We start from the raw sequence: 20,694 nt of genomic DNA on the forward strand, positions 1-20,694 counted from the left end.
CCCTATAGCTCAGAATTCTCTTGGGTTAGAGATTAAGAGTTTAATCTCCATGCATAGTCAACAAAAGGACTCCAGCACCTGCTGCTGACTCAGTTTGCAATCAAGCAGTGTAATGAGAGCCTTGTGCTCACCATTTAAATATCCACTCCTCCCATTCTGTATATTTTGGGGCCTGAGCAAAGGACCAAAAACTTGTAGAGGCATCTTGAGGCATGACATATTGTCTCCACCTCATCTGGGGATTTTTCTAAGGATAGCCATAGAAACATCCAAAAGAAGGACTCTAAGAAACCACAGAAAACTCTGTCCGCTGGTATCAGGGCTACCTGGGGCTACCTCTTAAATAGAGGAACAATGACCCCCAAAACTGGAATTCATTAAAGGATCAGAACCCTCAGGTATCTTTGTATTTCTCAACTGTAAATTTGACACCCGTCTTGGGGTTGGGTGAACTTAAGTAAAAAACAAACAAACAAACAAACAAACAAAAACCTTACCTTTATTAGTTTTATTACTCATAAAACTATCTTAAGATTCATACAGAAAAAAAGAGAGGGGGAAAGGTATGGGGTTGGTTACATTGGGGTACAAATTAGTTGGTAGGTACAATGAGGGAATGGGGATAAGAATTAAATAAAGAGAAGTTGGAGGGGATGACTGCAGGGTTGTAGATGGGGAATCACCCAAGGTTTTGCAGGGAAAATAGGAGTTATTACCTCATTAAAGGGGAAATATTTGAGAGGCTTTTGGGAGCTAATATGAACGAGCCTTTGACTTGCCTAAGAATGAGGCTAGAACAGGTCTGGGTCAGCTTTGGAATCTACTAGAAAAGAAATCCAGGCGTGGGCAGTAAATACTCTTTCTTGATTGTGTTCTCCCTAGAGCAGAGGTTCTCAACCTTCCTAATGCCGTCACCCTTTAATACAGTTCCTCATGTTGTGGTGACCCCCCAACCATAAAATTATTTTTGTTGCTACTTCATAATTGTAATTTTGATACTGTTATGAATCACCATCGGAAATATGTGTTTTCCGATGGTCTTAGGCGACCCCTGTGAAAGGGTCATTAGACCCCCAAAGGGGTTGCGACCCACAGGTTGAAATCCACTGCCCTAGAGTCTTGGAGGATTTAAACTCAGACTCAAGGCCCTTCAGTCCATATTTACATTATGCCCACATGGACCATCTCTCTGTGGTATACATTTCACTTGGAAGTGAGTTTAGAAACAAAGACTTCTATTATAAACAAAAACAGAAAGCAAAACAAACAAGCAAAAAACAAAAACAATAAACTTAGTGCTGTAGAGGATAAAGCAAGCTGGGGGAGAAAACAGAAAACATTTTTCCTATGTTACCTACCTACTAGAAATGAAAAATACCAGTAGGGAATGGCAGAATTAGAATTTTCTGAAGAGTGAATACCTATCTGCCACACTGATTCTGTGACTATGATTTTATAAAATATTGAATACCTATAATGCACTAGAGGTAAGCACTGAGGATGAAGAGATGTAGGCAAAGCCCTACATTCAAGGAGCTCAGCCTAGGAGAGAAAACTTATGAGTTATAATAGCAGGACCATTGAATTTGGGGGTGGGGCAGCCTGAGCATGTATAGAGAGTAAGGCTTATAAGCACAGAAGTAGGTCGCTGCTGGCAAAGGATGTCACTGGGGTCAGCTGAACTTCTGGACCTCCATTCAAACTATACGATATGTTTAGATAGAAAAGGGATGAGCTCTGCAATAGATTCAGGATACAGCTGCTAAATCTAGCTACAGGTCTTTTGGCACTGCTAACTGGGTTGGATTCTGCCTAGTGGCCAAAGGCTGCCAAATCCTGAGTTAAGAGAATTGTTTTTCAAAAGAAAAATAGTTATAATGAAAATAGGTTATGTCTTATACACACTCAAAGCAATATAACAAACATATTACCTTTAAATAGGATCCATAATATTTTGTTACATATGGACTATCACAGTGATTTAAAGGTTATTTCTTGCTTGTTTCCATGAGTTCTATAATTTTAATAGCACCAATTTGACTCTACCCAATGATGAATTTGCTTTATAACTTCTCCAAAAGAATCTTTCATAACATTTTAATTGTTTGAATTTGCCTTTATAATCTAAAGCTAAAATTTTCCTGAGCCTTGGTTTTATCAACAACAAAATGGGGACAATAAAGTCTAAAATGTCAGATAGCAGCAAGGTTTAAATGATATCAATATATGTGGAAGCAGGAGCCTATCTGAAAAACGGTCCCTTTTCTTAGCAAAAAGTCTTACCGCCTTGGATCTTAAACCCAAGCTGCTATATCCTGGAGGATTATGAAGACAAGATGAATATTCTCCCTGAATAAGAACAACATGAAGACAGCAGAGAAGGGGAAGAGATAAAGATCATCTGGCTGTGACAGAGTACCCTACTGATATTCAACACTGATTTAGCTGATAAGGGTAGTATCCTTTAGCTCTTACCCTAATCCCTCCTCTCATCCCCTCTCTGTTATTCACTTGGTTAAAAACGTTGACTTTACTCAGGGACCACTGAGAAAAAGGTGGACATGTAACACTGTAAGATCCTGATAAAAGGGGCACAACTGGCATATAAATCTGACTCCATCATAGAGCTAATCCTCCCTTTTAATTGAACCTGGACCCAGTTGCCCTATTTCCCTCAAGACTGAGGAACGAACAACAAAAAGGGGGTAATTATAGCAGGGTGAAATGACTAGCCTATATGACTCCATCTTGTTCAAGTCTGTGTTGTACCCATGGCCTTTCAGGCTTCTGCTTTGTCTTGCATATAGACATGCTAATCATTAGAGGAATTTTGCTTGTTTCACTTTTACAAAAACATCCCCTTACCAGAAGGTGTCTCTCCTGAGGAGATAAGAAGTATGTACAAAAATAACGATTATGTATCAAAGATTTGCAGGAACACTGTGCAAAATCTTTCTCAGACACCTGCTGGCTCCCAGATGTCTGTGGTTGTCAATCAACTCTTGTCCCTCCCATTGTCCCTTTCATTGACATAAAAGAAGCATGAACACTGTACTTTCTTAAGATGGATTTGAGGCACCACAAGTTCTCTCATATTTTTGGTTGGCACCTTCTCAATCAATAAATCTTCCCTTACTCTCCCACCCCCCCACTCCAAAAATGTTGACCTTGCTGGATGAAGGTATATTACTCCTTCAGTAGAAAACAAGGAAGAGGGCCCTGAACTTATCAGTGCCTTCATTGTAAAGAAGGGTTTTTGGACTTCAAGGATAGCATCTGATATACTATACATGGGGTGTTTGGTGCCCAACAAAGGACCAGTAATCAATGGTAATAAACAATAAGATATTTTATATATATTGTGACACCGATATATAAACATGCCCATTATTACAAAAAAAAAAAAAAATCCAATCCATATACATTTGGACAGACAGAACTGTCCAACTTAAAAAAAAAAAAAAAAGATGAAGGGTTTATAAAACCTAGATGTTAAAAGTCTATTCTGTTCAACAATTTAAAAATATTGAATTATGCAGTGCATTATCAAACTCTTCACTGGATAAAAAAAATGATAATTTAATTATGTTGGATTTTTTTATTCAACATTTCAAAATTTAATTATACTATTTAATACCATCTGAAATTACCTATACTTGGACAACTCCCAGCCAATAGATTTGTGGGGCTACTTTCTCTATATATATTATTGTTTTTACCCATTATTTATAATTTATAATTGATTTATGTTATTCAATTGATTAAATATACATGTGCCAGAATGGTGACTAAGGACACAAGTGAACATTTAACTTGTTTAAACATGTAGTGTTAATACCCATTATCATTTTGAGAAAAAAGTAACGACTTTCAGTTATGAGAAAAAGATTTATAAGCCAGCAAATATAGAACAAGTATTAATACGGCAAATAATTCAAGAAATCAACCTCAGTAATACAGATGTCTATTTTATTAAAAAAGTTACAAACAGGTGGACTGCAGGATCGTCTTACAAAATGACAAGAATGAAATCTATTGGAAAAATTTTACTTTTACAAATCTTTAGAGGTCATTGGTCAATGTTTGTACTTGTTATTTGAGATTTTTACCTTTCAATGATAAAGTTACAGTACATTAGATCCATGATAATAGGCTACATGATTTTATTTGTAGAGCCCTATTGCAGTGATTTGAACAACTCCTAAGCAGATGCCGTAGTAAAGACAAGACATATATTCCATTTAATATTAGTTTATTTTCCTAATCAGCAACTTGACATGCAATCTATTAAGGAAGCTAAAATAACTTTTGGTCCCTTTTCTTAAATGTGCTGGAGAAACCACCTTTAAATCACTTTCCTCTGATTCCTGTGATCCTAAGTGAATTCATGTTAAATTTGCTACTGATGTTAATGACAGAGAACAGGGAAGGAGGAAGAGAGGGAGACAGAGGGACAAAGAGAGTAAGAGAGAGAGAGAAAACAGAGAGAAAAAATGAGAATGAGAACTATCCATAGGAAAGAAACACTGTATAAAAAAATCCATCTGCAGAAAATTTAAATCATCATGAATTATTTGATTCCTTTAGATTTCACACAGCTAATAAAGATGAACCACAATCACTTAACCTACTTTGAATTGAGTGTTTGGTTCTAAGTTTGGTATTAAAGTGCAAACTTAAATTAGGTATTCATTTCAAGCAGTTAATAAATACGAAACAATGTTTCAATTGCCTCCACACTTACAATCTCACCATGAAATTCAAAATTTAAGATCAAGGGTTCACTTTGAGCAAATTTGATCAGGAATCAAATGCAACACGATTAAAAAAAAGAAAATCAAAGTTTAATCAATTTCTATGCAATAATTAATGGTCATGCTGACCAATAAATCACATGAATGTAGATATCACTTTATTTGAACATCACACACAATATAAATTTAAAATTGCCACACCCTTCCGTAAACCATCACTGCATTTATTAGAGCTTTCCTTGACAAAGTTATTGAGCTATTATTATAGATCAAAAGTATAGTTTTGGTTTTTGTTTTGTTTTGTTTAGAAGCATGTTCAAATGACTAAAGCTGGTCTCCTAAAATCAAGAACTTTGGTGCAGTAGGTGAGCTACAGTTATTAACTTCTGCAAATTAAATGCTCACAACTAAATCAAATAAAAACCCAATAAAAGATACTGTCAAACTTACAAAATTTTAAAATCATTGCTAGAAAAAGCACTTGTCATGATGTTAAAACTGAACCAAAAGATTATTCTTTATAAATTTCCTTTCTGTTTCTATACCTGTGGTACTGATACAATGTTCAAGTATTCAGACAAAATGTGCTGATTAGGTAAACAACATGGAAGGCAATGACTATTAGAAGCAAATTTGCAAAAACAAACAAACAAAAAAAGCCCAGAGACGTGGCGCTATCCTTTCCCCTGTTACACAAAATTTTGCTCTACTATGAACATGCTTCTTTAAAATAACTAAAAAGCAATTGTGATAGTGCAAGAAAACTTTAACAATATTGCTTTAAACTATTATTTGAAAAGAGAAATATTAAGAACTTGAAAGTGTAAATGATTTTGCTTGAATTCAATTTTACATGTGCAGAAGTCTATTAGATGTCAATTACAAGCCTGACAGGCAAAGCTGAGCTATCTCTGTTTAGGTATACAATTAATTTACCATGGATACAATATCCCTTTTCAAAGGCATTGCTAAGTAGGTCATAACTAAATTTAAACCTAACAGAAAGGAAAATGTTACTGCTGCAATTTGATGCTATAAATGAGATTAACACGTGTAAAAACCTAATGGAATCAAATATTTAACTCTTCAGCTAAATGCTCTACAGTCAATTTCAAATATAAGTTATGACTTTCAGAACATGTTAACTACAAAAATACATCACAAACTGCCCCTGAAGAAAAAGGATATTCCACCCATATAGGTAAAAATGTGATCATTAGTTTCTTTTTACAATACTGCCACACGTAAACAAAGTCTCAAAGTATTAACCAACCATTTAAAGGAGAAAGATTTTACAAATAGGATGAAGCACTGGTGCGAGGTAATATACAGAAGTAACCATTTGTTTAAGGCTCAATTTTTTCTCCATTATAACTTTCTTTTAAAAGGCATTGAGTAGGTAATACTGAGTTTGAGTATTTAATAAATACAAGTTGAGAAACTGATTAAAGAAATCAATTAAAATATTAAAAATTAATTCTTGCATATTAGCCATCAATAAGAACTTAGAAAGCTACAAAAGGACTGATTGATAAAGAATAGATTTTAAACATATGGTAAACGTGCTAAGCATTCCTATTTAAGGTCTATGGATCTTGAAGGCCAAAGACCTTATGCACTTAATTAGATGTATGGCAACATGCTGTAATAGAGACAGGTTTACCAAGGCTCAGTTCTGCAACCCAGGTTGTAAAGTTCTCCAAAGCAGCATCTGTGCAAATTTCCTCTGAGTTTTATCTGCAATTAAATAAAAATGTCATAAAATATAGAAATATAGATTACTGTTTAAAATGAGAACACTGACAACAGATATATACTCACATGGAAGTGGTACAAGAATAACTATCTCAAAGTGAAATTTTACTGTTCATCATCAGTTTAAGTAAAAATGTAATTTTCCATGGTCCATAAAAGTCATTAAAAAATAGAAACATTCTAATTATGCACTGAATATAATATACTGCGTGTATGTAACTACTCTGACTTTTGTTTTTTTCTTTATTGATTTTAGAGAGAGAGGAAGGGAGTGGGAGAGAGAGATAGAAACTTTTATGAGAGAGAACATCATTCGGCTGCCTCTTGCATGCCCCCCACTGGGGATCTGGCCCACAACCTGGGCATGTGCCCTGACCAGGAATCGAACCGGCAACCTCTTGGTGCATAGGTTTGACACTCAACCACTGAGCCACACTGGCCGGGCTATTTTTTAGATAGTATTATACTTTATGCTTGTATTATACTTCATACAATATAAAAATGCTCTTAGTGGTATAAAAGATCTTACAGTATAAAAGTGGCAAATGTTCTATTTTCAATTTGATATGCTTATATTTTAATGGAAAACTGTATTATAATTAAATGCATACTAATTATAAGCAAACTTCACAGTATGCAAAACTTTCCCAAAATTTAGAGTTTTTGGTTTTTGAGAATTTAAATTACGAAAATGTAATACCATCAGGGTCTAGCTACTGAGCACCTACTAGGTGCCCTGACTTGGAACAGATGCTAGATGACAGCAGTAGTTCGTACTTCCCACTCTGATCTGCCCTTTTGGGGACATTCTCCCAAACACAGGAACTTCTATGATTGGAATGTCTCAGTCTCTGCTCTTATAGTTGTTAGACTTCTGCTATTCTAATTAATATGGGGGTGGGGTAGGGATCTATCATTCAGACACAATTTCTTTTAACTGTGCTGGGTCACTAAATAGCTTCTAAGAAAGTGGAATTACATTTGTATTTAATGTAAAAAATAAAAATTGTTAAATAAAGTCAGAACCAAACAGTAGAATAGCAACTATGAAAGACTGCCAAGAGAAACCAACTTAAGAGTATCTAAGGCAGCGGTTCTCAACCTGTGGGTCGTGACCCATTCAGGGGTCGAACGACCCTTTCACAGGGGTCACCTAAGACATATCAGTAGCAAAATTACAGTTATAAAGCAGCAAAAAATAATTTTATGGTTGGGGGTCACCACAACACGAGGAACTGTATTAAAGTGGCGCGGCATTAGGAAGGTTGAGAACCAATGACTCTATCAATGTTTATACATGCATAATTTTAATTTCATTTCACAGCTATACTTCTATTTGTATTCAAAGAGCCTGACAGATGCTTTATTAGAAGATATATCATAAAAATATTTGCTTTTAAATAACATCTCTCTGCTCCTTATTATTGCAATTCTGTCACCTAAACACATTAGGAAAATAGACAAAAGTTTGTCTCTTTAGAAATTATTATAAAAACATTTTCTTCCAATTAAAATTAAAACATTTTTGCATTAAAAGAAATTCTTAATGAGGACACTGGTTATTTAAGTCCAGTTTCCTCATTATTAAAATAAGGGTAAAAATTCTTTCAGCAGATATTTGGTAAATATCATATAAGGTAGTAGGTGACAGCACTTTATATGTAAAATATAAGGTTGTTTCTCATTTCTCAACTATTTTACAAATTTCTACAAGACAAGGATTATGTCTTTGATATCCAAACTAAAGACTATTTCATGTTTTTACCTCATTTGAATTTTCATACCTATTTTAACACAACTATATTTCATTATACATGCAATTCTCTGGAAAGACTTTTCAACAATCCATAGCAGACTTTCCTCATTTAATTTGAATTAATAAGTTTGCTACAAATTTTAATCCATATTTTCAAATTAAACAATTATAAAGATTTGAAGTTTTCAAATATGACCATGTCTCTGAAACAGTGAAAACTTGTATTATGTGATGACTTAATAGTTCAGGCATTCTCTGAAATCAGATTGAGGAAGTAGTTAAACACTAACAATACAAACCAGCTTATTAACCATGATCTACTTTACATAAAAGGTGATATATGCATTATTTCCCACCCTCTAAAAACCTGGTTAATTTGCTCCATCAATATTCCACAGGATGACAATACTCCTGTGAAATCAAGAGACATAAATTCTGGGTAATACTCAACAATCTTAATAGGAGGCAATCCATTAAATACACAAAGTATTAATACCAGCTACTTTCAAAAGAGTAATAAGTTTTAATTCTCTGGAGTAATAAATCCTGAAGCAAAAGTTTACATTAAGCAAAGAGGACAGTTTCTCTCAGATTATAATTTCACATGATATGAAATATAATGTTATTGCTTCTCACTGTGACAGCATTTTCACTGTACTAACAACTCTCATTCATTTAAAAAAAAATTCTAGAAGCTTTATAGGCAGTTGGTCAAACTCATACTTTTTAATTCCCAGGATATCGCAGACACATTGCAAAAGTATAACTTGCTTCTTGTAAGATTGAACACAAATGATCCTTGTCCTCACTCTTAAATTTCCAGCAAGACACCCAATAAATCTTTACTCTGGAAGCCTCTGCTCAAACTCTTGCATAACTGCTTTTACTTGTTTTCTAATTAGATTTTGTTATGGAAGAGCACAGAAAAAAATCCCAAACAACAGTCCAAACATTTTGTTCAGGAAATTATGAAACAGGGTCTCCCAAGTGGGTAAGATTGGTACACATGAGTACCAAACACAGAACTGAAAGAACAAAGATCATTATTTATGTCAGCATGAAGAAAAAGGGAGATTTTTGATTTAGGACTAGCACATCATTTCACGTGGCAATAGAATGTCTGGGATTTTAAGAAGGGCTTCTGAAAAGCCTAACAGTTTATGAATGACTTTTTAACTTAGCTGCATTTACCATTTCTAAGTATAATGGTATTTACTAGCATTCTTTTTAGCAAATATAAATGTATAATCATAATTGATTGTAATTTTTTTCCAGTTTTAGACATATGATATTTTGGGGATTTAACCAAAAAAAATTTAAAAACTAAATTTCCCTTCATATGATTTACTCTGCATTTTTATATCCAAGATAAATATTAGTTATATTGGCAAAACACTAGGCTGGAATTCTGTAGATAGAAGTGATGTTTTTGTTAAATACCTTGTTTCTCTATCCTAATTTGCGTAATAATAATTAAGCTTATTGGGGGTCAAGTGGGAGGACTAGGTAATTATAAGTGCTCACTTGTCACCCATTAAACACAGAGCAAAAGCTGAACCTATAGAACAGAATCCTTGAATGAAAATGGAACAATGCTTTAAGGAGAACATGCACCCTCAAAAGTTTATGGTAAACTCAGCATAGCAGGGAAAGGATAAACAATATTTCTTATGTCCTGACCTAAAATCTCTTTAAGTTTAAATCAATATGATGAGTTCAATTCTGAGATCTCAAATGGTATGACCATGCCCACTGATAACAACCAGCAGCAGTGTGAGCCCAATAATCTGATCTAGCTGCTAACTTTTAATTAGACCAGGTGGTGGTGCTCCCCTCAACTCTAAATTGCTTTACTGTATCCAATATTCTAAGACTTTGGCTAATCAAACACATTTGGGAGTATGTTTTTTGTAGAATAAGTTTTTCTTAATGATATTATCTTCTGGATTTTACAATTCTACTGAGAAATTATCCCACAAGGGGAAATCTTTCCTGTAGTATGCCTAGAATAGTTCCTTGGTGGCAATTCTCCAACTCCACGATGCAATTTTTGTTAATTCTACTGATGCCATGAGGTAATGGAGTAAAACTGAATGGCTCACATGCATTTCATTCTGCAATAAAAGCCTAATCTTAAGGTTAAAGGAAGCCATTAAAGAGGGAACAGATATATTTAAAAAGTCATTCTAATCACCAGACACCTCCACACCCAGAGCAGGTTTAACTAAGCACCTATCCACTCTGAATAGTCACAAATCATGAACTTTTTAGGGGTTAGTAAAAGTCTGAGAGAATTAGTCGGGCAGAAAGACAAGGCAACTCTGTTCTCCCCTTTTACCCCAGGAACTGGATGACAAATGAACATTTAAAATTAGCTACTTTCTCCACTCAAAGTGATACACAAAATAGGGCTGGGGGAAAAAAAGTATCTATCTAAGTTGTAACTTCTGCAACAGAATTCCAACCCAGTGTTTACTGGTATGATTAATATTTAACTTGGATATGAAAATGCCAGAATTTCAAAGTATACAATGTGATTTAATTTACATGTTTTCTCCTCACAACTGCTAACTCCCCAGCATATTACATCAAATTAAAATATGAACAAATAATAGAAATAATTGATTCCACACATTTACTTATTTAAAAAATGAAAATACTAATCAAGTCCACTGTGTTTAAAATAGTAAGACCAGCTAGACTGAAATGACATTAATAAATGGTTCAGCATTTCAGGAGCCTTTGTTAACATCTGGGCATTCTGCTTCCATGTGAAATGAAGTGCTAGTCTTGAATTAAGAATCTCCCTTTTTCTTCAGGATGACATATATAATGAACTGAAGTTGACATAAATAATGATCTTTGTTCTTTCAGCTTGATTTTTGGCATTTGGTACTCATGCACTATTTACTCTCTTTGGGAGAACCCTTTCCATAATACACAGAGGAAAAAAAAATCAAATATTGCAGATCTTCAAACCCTAGTGATGAACACATTTTTTTTATTCCTGTTCTTTTAAAATAACTTTTGTAAATATTGGACTGGGATACAGGAATCCATAAAAAGTAATCTTGAAAAAAATTTTATTTGCCAAAAGGGTATTTACCAAACTGTCACATTTAAGGGATAACTTTACTGCACTTCATACCTTTCTTTCAGGAAATCAAGAGAATATTTTAGGACATTATTTTACTCCTTTTTGGCATTCTCTCTGTTTGGAATCACCTCTACCCCTCCCCCATCCACTCATGTCCTACCTATTCTTTAAGGCCTGACTCAAATGCTAGTGCTCCCTAATTCCTCTAAATGTATGGTTCTTAGCCAGGGGGAATTTTGGCCCCTGAGAGACATTTGGCAATGCCTGGAGATATTCTTGCTTGTTACAACTTGGGGGTAGGGGGAGTGCTACTGGCATCTAGTACAGGGATGCTGCTAAACATCCTACACCCACCCCCAACAGAATGTTGAGAAACCAGCTCTAACAGAATGTGATCTCTCCTTTCCCTGAACCCCCACAGCACTGTGATTTAATTATTTTATATTATTATGAGATTAACAAAACACCTATCATTCTCAACAACAGTATATATACCAAAATAGCTATCTATCAATTATTCACACCAATACAGAGAAGACAGGCTCCTCTGATGTAGTTAGTAAAAGCAAAACAAGGCTGCAACACTGACCTGAGTTTCTATTATACTGCTGCTGCACAGTAAAAGAAGCCCTTCAATGTACTTGATGGCAGGCTCCTCAGGTCAATGGGGAAACCAGCTATGAAAGCAGTACATAAAGAATCTGGCCTTGAATCCAAACTTACACTAAGGTTATTGCCAGTGGGAGACTAAAAGACGAGGAAACAAGCCTGGGAGTCATGCAGATAAACAGGTGTTGGGCAAGAGACTGGTGACCCAAATTGAAAAGTGGTAAGACATAAATATGAGGAACTACCAGAGGAAATTCTTAATGCATTAATAAATCTTCCCTTTCAACCATCACAGTCCTTCTGACTTACTCAATTCTTATTATTTCTAATGTGGACAAGGTACTCTTCTAAATATTAAAGACAAGCATTTCTCAAATCACTTTTACTTGTCTAAGTTTGATCTTTAATCTAGATCTGAGACTGACAGACTTCAGAGCTTCGTGACTCAAGCTACAGGATTCAGAATCCATCATCTATTATTTTAGATAAATAGTGAGCCAGTAGGTACAACCAACATCACTTTTGGACCTCAGATTACAGATTTCCATACATAACAATTCATTATTATTTGATGGCATAAAAAAAACCTGCATATAATGTGCTTTGTTCTAAAAGAGCTTGGTCAGGGATTCTCTTTAATATTTTCAGAAATTCAGCTGATTAGATAGTTTATTTCAATACTGTACTTTCAATACTGTATTCCGGTTACAAAAATAAAAACCAAACAAAAAACTACACAGGCAATTTGACTCATTATTATAAAAAAAATGAGCAATTATTGGTATTAATATTTTCCAATTTTTAGTACATTAATTAACAGAAAATGTAAACAGAGTTGGACTGAAATATAAAAAATATATATTTTATCATTCGTTTAGGTAACCAAATGGATTAAAAGTAATTTAGTCACAAAAGTTACAAAATAAAATAAACTCAGAAATAACCCAGAAAAAGAAAGACTTAAAAATAGCTTTAGAAATTGTCCATTTGCCAATTTGACTGAGACAATTGGCCCTCTACATGTATGAAACAAATTTTATTATTTACTTTCTATAGCTGTCTACAGTAATGAAGGAAAGAAAATTGGGAACATTTGTGAGAGCTGGTTAATTTTTTTCATAAAAATGGTAAAACTAAATCGTGTACACTTTTGTCATTTTCCCAGTTAGAAGTGTCAGAAGGAGAAATAAGCATAATGATGAAGACATAATCACTATACAGAACTTGTTCAAACTTGAAGCTGGCTTACAGTTTAAGAGAGATTATGGAAACAAGAACATGAGACTTGATCACCTACCTCAAAAGACTAGATTGTAAGTGTGACACTATCAGTAAAACATACAATGGACTACAGTTTGAACAGTGACTTTATAAGGTAACAGACGTAGCTAGGTGTAAGAAATTAAATGAGTTTCCATCATATTCTGGTATGCTGGAAAGCTGCTAAGTGAAAGTATTTTGAATAAAGCACTGTTGTCATCGTTCCTTTTCAAAGATGACAATACTTGACAAGAAACCTTGTCTGAAAAGATGAGTTAGGAACCATCAGTCTTTTGTCCAGGGAGCACATATGAATCCAAACCTTTGATTAGTAATCATTGCTGCAATCTGAAATGCCTATTGCCATTTGCAACATTGCTTCCTAGACTTGAGGTCAATCTTGGCTCAAAACAATCAATTCCAGCCCTGGCTGGTTTGGTTCAGCGGTTAGAGCATCGGCCTGTGGTCCAGAGAGATCTGGGTTCGGTTCCCGCTAAGGGCATGTACCTCGGTTGCAGTTTGTCCTGGCCCTGGTCGGGTCGTGCGGGTGGCAGCCACTCGATGTGTCCCTTTCACGTCGATGTTTCTCTCTCTCTCTCTGTCTTCCTCTCTTTCCCTCCCACTCTATCTGAACAAAAAATGAAAAAAATGTCCTCAGGTGAGGATAAAAATAAATAAATAATAATAAAAAAAAAACAATCAATTCCATTCCTGATGTTATCCTGCTAGTCTGGCATTTGCTGTGGTTTCTCAATAATCATGACTATTGGTTGTTTTATCTCATTATGTAAATGTTACTAAATGAGATTATCTACCCAATTTTTAAATATAGATTTAGAAATCATATGAATAATCTAATTTTAAATGCTCAATAAGTTTTATATATCAAATTTTTCACAAACTCATTTATTTGAAAAACTTTTAAAATATTACTTAACACAATAAAAAGTTTCAAGGTTTTGTTATTATTTTTATTAACTTCGTTATTTACTAAAATGAATAAAAATGTTTCTTGTGGCCTTGGAACTGTTCCTTCTAACATATCACAGATGAGTTTGCCAGATTCTCATTTGGACCATGTATTCATAATGAAGTCAAGGTACATTGTAGCACTATAATTTGTTATTATCAGAAGTGACTTAAGTCCCTGAAGTACCAAGTACAAAAGATGAACTTGATTAAATAATAATTCTGTTAAACTAAGCATTTGGGTGATTAGAAAACTGATCATTTCAATTACAGCAGCTCTCTAGCCAAGGATAGAAAAATGTAGAAAACAAAACATCTTCTGAAATTATTACTGGATGCTAAATCACTGAAAAGGTGTATTGTCCTTTAACTCACCCCACTCCAAAGGAATGTTATCAATCATGCAGAAAGAGAAGAACAGTAATTCACTTTTAAAAAATAAATCTTGTGACCCTGGCCAGTGTGGTTCATTTGGTTGGGTATCGTCCTGTGCACTGAAAGGTTGCCAGTTCGATTCCCGGTCAGGGTATATGCCCGGGTTTCAGGCTGGATCCCTGGTGGGGGGCATGCAGGAGACAGTCAATCGATGTTTGTCTCTCACATTGATGTTTCTCTCTCTCCCTCTCCTTTCCTCTCTCTCACAAAATCAATAAAAATATTTTAAAAAATAAAAACAAATCTTGTGATGGGAATACAAGCAATTTCTTACCTTTGTTTTCTTTATCTGTATTTTTCAAGCTTTCACCATTGAATGTTGACTATTTTGTACAAAGGGAAATGTATTTTAAAAATACAGAAATTTGCCCTGGCCAGTTTGGCTCAGCGGTTGAGCGTTGGCCTGTGGACCAGAGAGTCCCGGGTTCGGTTCCCACTAGGGGCACGTACCACAAAAAAACAAAAAACAACATCAACAACAAAACAAATTTAAGGTAGCACAATATATATTAATATTAACCAGCTTTGTTATATATGATCAAAAACAAAACACTCTATTGTTCATAAGATTCCATCAACGACTAACCTGCTCGGTATGGCCATGATTGAGGTTCTTTTTTTACTGGACAACACAAGTTGTACAACACTGATCTTGCTTCTCTGGCAGGGATGAATAGTTCATTTGCCTGACGATCTCAGCAAAAAGTTCATCCACCATTGATTTACTTTTTGCCGATGTCTCCATGAAAGGACAGCCCCATTCTTGAGCCAGAGCTCTGCCTTCTGAAGACATAACCTCTCTTTCCGGTTCCAGATCCACTTTATTTCCTACTAGGATTAGTGGGACTTTTTCATATCTCTTCACTCTGACAATCTGATCTCTCATTGGTTTGATATCCTATTCAAATAATCAAAAAGAGAAAGAAAAAAATTATGCTGTTTGCATAACCATAACAGAAGCATTACAATCTTATTAGAACTCATTCCTAAGTGAGTAAAAAAAAGCTGAATCCAAAATAAAACCACACACTCAAATAGAGAAAATTTATTTTCTGCAGTTAGGTAGGAACTAGATGATTTCCACAGACCCTACCTGCTGGGTTTCTGTCAAGAATATAAAATGTAGGTTGCACACTAACCTTAGGACTCATTTAATCACTTCTTTCCCACAGTCTACACTGATTTCAAAAATAAGTTCTCAAATATGATGAATCCATTCATACATAAGCCTGTTTGGCCATCTCCTTAAACCTGTCAGCTTGTCATCACTCCTCCTAACACCTGATATCCTAGCACAGGATTGTATCATCTATGCATTCCTGGCCATTTAGCAAGCGTGCTTCAGAGAAAATGTTTAAGGTGGAAACAAAATCAGTGTCATACCTAGAAGACCAAAGTTAACAAAGGATTCCTACATTTATGTTTCATTTTAAATGTAATGGTATACTTTTATCTCAGTAAAATCAAATACCTTAAAATACACTTAAATATAATAGAAACTATTATAACAATGAGCAGCTCCTGGGACAGATGGGCCTGTGGGAATATGGTTGGAAAAAATCATACTTTTCTTTACTTATATTTGGGTTTGCAACTTGAATTTTTGTCTAAGTGATTACAAATAATTACTAAAGATAAGAGCCTTAGCGATTCTCCAACAGAATCAACTTTGGGGGCAATTGACTAAAAACAATATTATAGATTTTATACTGACTCTACAGTTCTTTTGATTTTTCATAACTTAAAAGGTTTAACTTAAATATAAATTTGTATTTAATTTAAATAATTACAGTAAACAGAATATTCACATTTGGGATGAAGAAAAAAGAGGGGGCTGTGAAAATTTACAAAAACATAGTTATTTGAAATTTGCAACTATTTTATTTGATCATGTATAAATTCAATCTTCTAGGTTAAACTTCTTTTCCCTGTGTCTTCATGGAAAACCAAGTTCAGCTGAGAATCCAAATTTATAGCATTTGGGTTTAAAAGAGTTTAAGTCTCTCTTGAAATAATGGCAGATTTTTCACTCCCTATTTATGGCTATAACAGAACTAGATATAATTGAAATCTTATGAAAATCCCTTCAAAAAACTTCCAGCCTCAAGAGAGTCAGCTAATAGAATAATCTCCCAAGGATCCTTCGGAAAGAAAATGCCTGCTAAAATAGCACCTTTAGTACTTTTGGGGGGCAAATGATTTTAAGATATTATTGCTTTGGAATTTAAGCCTACATAAGATGAACTTGAATTTGGTCAATAATATAACTTTTTTTCATTCACCCAGGACGTACTATCTTTAAAAGAAAAAATATCCTGAAGTGCTATACACCTGGTTACTGAAAAAGTTCACTATAGTACTTTAATTTACATTAGGAAAAGCTGAATTAGCACAGTGGCTTGACTAAAGCACTTAATGTCTTTTAAGTAAGCAACATTAACTGAATACCTTTAAATGCAGAAAAAATATCCATTTCCTAAATCAATGGAGATCAATATAATGGGTCAATATGAGATTATTTTCAAGGAATAAATAGCAACAGTTATTGCCATCTCCTAAAATAATGGTAAACCTTCAGTCTGTCTCTTAATGGAGGACAGGACAGATTTTCCAAGGAAACTAGACCATCTCCAGTTTGGCCACCCAGCCAGGGTTAGAAATCTGTATTTGTTCAGTGTTACCAGAGCCCCATATTTCCCACAAATATTGTCAGTGTTATAAGAAACAATTTGGATAACTGCAGAAAACGAGAGTAATTCTACATTTTTTGGTTATTAATTCCAAATACTAGTCTTCTCAACTAGTAACTTTTCCTTCACATGCCCCAAGTAAGTAAAATGCCTAGAAGGCAGGTCTCGAGTTCATCTTGCAGCACTAAGATTTATGAATCTGGTTGAGAAACTTGGATGAGCACAGAGAAGGAGTGGTAGGGGTTGGGGGAAGCAGCCACAGAGGAGTTTATGTGCAACAGATATTAGGCTCCAAATAGTTGTCCTTCCAAAGTGCTCTATTTACCCGAGGTTATCTGTTAATGTTGTTTTGTTGAGTATATTAATCAATACTTCTTGAATTGAACAAGCAACTTCAGAAAGTTCTATTTCAAAGTAAATATACACGGAATGACCTATTTCTTTTTCACTTTTCTTTGACTTAAAAATAACTTTAAAATATTTGTTGACGGTTGTTATTTAATTACTCTCTACAGAAATAACCCGATACTTTTTCGTTCCAGGGGTAACCTCAAAAAGCGCCATATCTAACTTTCAAAAGCAAAACATAGTCACATTAATGCACGGTTCAAGCAAACCACAAGTAGGATTACCACACCCCCTTTTAACAAATTACAAGCCTTGGTTTGATTACCTGAAAAGACTGTTGATTAACGAGACTATAAACCAGGATGAAACCTTGGCCGTTTTTGATGTAGAGATCTCTCATGGAGGCAAACTGCTCAGTTCCTGCCGTGTCCAGAATTTCCAGCACTGACGGGGAAGAGTCCACTTCGATCTCTTTGCGGTAGAAATCTTCAATGGTGGGGTCATATTTCTCAATGAAAGTCCCAGTGACAAACTGCACAGTCAGGGCAGATTTGCCAACACCTCCGCTCCCTAACACCACTACCTTGTATTCCCTCATGAGTCTCACCTTCAACAACTCCTACACAAGGGAGGAAAAATAACGCCCGGCTTGCTGCTGTGCGGCTAGGGGAGGCGGAAGGTGGGCGGAAATCTGCGAACGGGGGAAGAGAGTGCAGAGAAGCAGAGGGCCCAACGGGGAAAGAAGAGGAAGTTAAAGGCGGGGGAGGGGAAAGAGCGAAGTGTCGGAGTGGGTGGGGATGGGATGGTAATTGCCCCTCCTATAGGAACTAAAGCCCAGGCAAGGGCCGCGGGGAAGAGGGAGCGCCTGGAGAAGCCCAGCAAGGGTGGGGAGATGAAACGCGCCCCTCGGAGGCAAAGGCTGGAGGCCGCAGATCTGGGGAAGGCGGTCCACCCAGGAGCCGGCAGCCAGAGGCTGCCCCCGCCCTTCACACAAAGGGGCCTAGGGACCCCGCTTCCTGCTCTCGATGCTGAGCTGGCCCAGGCCTATGGGCTCTGCTCCCTTCACTGCCGCGGGGCGGGTCTCTGGGCCGCGGCTCCCGCGGGCGTCGTCCGGTCTGTGATGGAAGGAAGGGGCGCACGTTACCCGCCTGACCCCCGCCCGCCCCAAACCAGCTGCCGCCTCTCCCAGCTACTCCCCAGACAGGCTGCCTCCGCCATCGCCGCCGCTTACCCTGCAGTCCGCACCCGCCCGGCCGCCCAGGAGGCTCTGTCAGGCCAAGGCCATGGCCACCGGCCGGCTCCTCCGTCTCACCGCCGTCCCAGCGCTTCTATTCGCAGAGGGGAGACGGACGGGTGCCCTCCTGAAGGCGGAGATCGCAGATACTCCAGGCGAACCCACTTCTTTTTTTTTTTTACCCACCCCCCACCCCCCACCCCCAGCACACACCCGGAAGGGTTTCCCTGACACACTGACTGAGGTGCCCCAATTCCCCTAGACTGGACTGGATCACTTCCGGTGGGAAAAGTCCCACCTCTTCGGAGCGAGGCGGGTGGCGCTAGGGCCGCACCCTGCTCTGTGAAACCGCGGAGGACTGTTTCTGGTCCATGCAATGGCCTTGGCAAAGGGCCTGAGAACCTCCAGGGCCCTTTTTTTCCCCGCCAGCCCGCAGCTGCTGCTGATTCTGCTGCTGACATTCCCACCCCAAAGCCGTTAAAACTCCTGCACGTCTCAGCCCCCTCAGCTACGCCTGAGTACTTGATAGGCTTGGTGGCCTGTGCAGGACAGAAAATAATAATCTAACGACCCGGATAACGCCAAACATCCCTGGACTAGAAGTGGCAGGGAAAATAAAAGAGCCAAGAAAGTTTATTGTCTTTGCTGGTATTTCTTCCAGATGATTTTTTTTTTTTTAAAGAAATGCATGGAAATTACCCTTAGCCTTCACTATTGCTCTGATTTCCTATGTGGTGTGTTTTACTTAGCTGTGCTTGGCAAATAATTAAATACACAATATTTTTATCATCTGGTAAATCTGCCTTGACTCTACCAGCAAATGCCAAAGTCACTCCTCTTTCTTGTCTTGTAACCAGGATTAAAACATAAAAGGATTGCAAATAGACTTTACAGGTACTTTAAATCAGCTTTGCCTCTGTTTGATTCCAACAACTACACAGCAGGAAAGGTAACCAATATTCAGGGAAGAGTAGATTGGAAATTGTTTATTCCTGCAGATTAACTTCTTTTAGTCTTTCATTATCTGTGTGCACAACAATTTGTATGGCTGGATTTTCCTCGTTAAAGTTTGTTTTAACTGTCATCCTTCATAGTCAGAAATTCAGAAGGGAAGGACTCTGGTGTTCAACACTAAGGTTCTATTTTTAGTTAAAATTGGTACTTCTTACATATCTTTCCCTCTGCCAACTTTCTATTTGTAAACTTTGTGTCAGATCCACAGGCCCAGAAAGCTAGGTTATATTTTAGGAATGCCATTCCCTTTTTGATTCAAGCATGCACCCTGAAACCTGTGAGACTCAATAGCCAGTTGAATTAAATTGATTCCAAATTCCTTACCTGCAAGACCTAATGGTCAGTATGTAAAGATATTGTATAAAAATTATACAATATTATTGTATAAAAATATTACCAAACCCAAATTGTTAGATATTAGAAAACACATAAATCATTGTAGTGTGAAGAAGTCCTACTGTGTCTCTCCCTGAGTATTTCCCCAATGTCACTTACAGTATCCAAAGGACAGTTTAGTTCAATTTCTCCTCGGCCTAGGGATGGTGAAATCAGTCCAGCAAAGTCCCCAGCTCTGGCTCCAGGGACCTGAGTCTCGCCTGATATCTGAGACACTGCCCTCTGCTGGAAGAGGTTTGATCTATGAGTTGCGTTTCCCCATAGGTCACTGCTCCTGCCACACGTGCTGTTGCCTGATTTGGATCTTGTCTAGCTGTCTCCAGACTGTCTGGTGGAATCCACGGTGTTGCACCAGCCCTGCCTGTAACTGAGTCTAT

General features: G+C 36.7%; 1 protein-coding gene across 1 annotated transcript; it reads right to left on the reverse strand.

The window, feature by feature from the left end:
• Positions 1-3,950: 3,950 nt before the first annotated feature.
• On the reverse strand, positions 3,951-19,135 carry RAP2C (RAP2C, member of RAS oncogene family). Its single transcript, XM_036271465.1, has 4 exons — positions 18,905-19,135; positions 17,999-18,788; positions 15,222-15,533; positions 3,951-6,491 (listed from the first exon to the last, which is right to left on the reverse strand). The coding sequence occupies exons 2-3, from the start codon at positions 18,269-18,271 to the stop codon at positions 15,255-15,257; spliced, it is 552 nt and encodes a 183-aa protein (XP_036127358.1). The 5' UTR covers positions 18,272-18,788; positions 18,905-19,135; the 3' UTR covers positions 3,951-6,491; positions 15,222-15,254.
• Positions 19,136-20,694: the final 1,559 nt, after the last annotated feature.

This window comes from Molossus molossus, unplaced genomic scaffold, assembly GCF_014108415.1.
Source record: "Molossus molossus isolate mMolMol1 unplaced genomic scaffold, mMolMol1.p scaffold_m16_p_2, whole genome shotgun sequence".
Lineage (NCBI taxonomy): Eukaryota > Metazoa > Chordata > Mammalia > Chiroptera > Molossidae > Molossus > Molossus molossus.

Excerpts from the sequence above, each read along its gene's own strand:
- RAP2C (XM_036271465.1), bottom strand. The coding sequence starts at position 18,271 with ATGAGGGAATACAAGGTAGTGGTGTTAGGGAGCGGAGGTGTTGGCAAA. Across the intron at positions 15,534-17,998 it reads TTAATCAACAGTCTTTTCAG|GATATCAAACCAATGAGAGA; the intron begins GTAATCAAACCA and ends TTATTTGAATAG.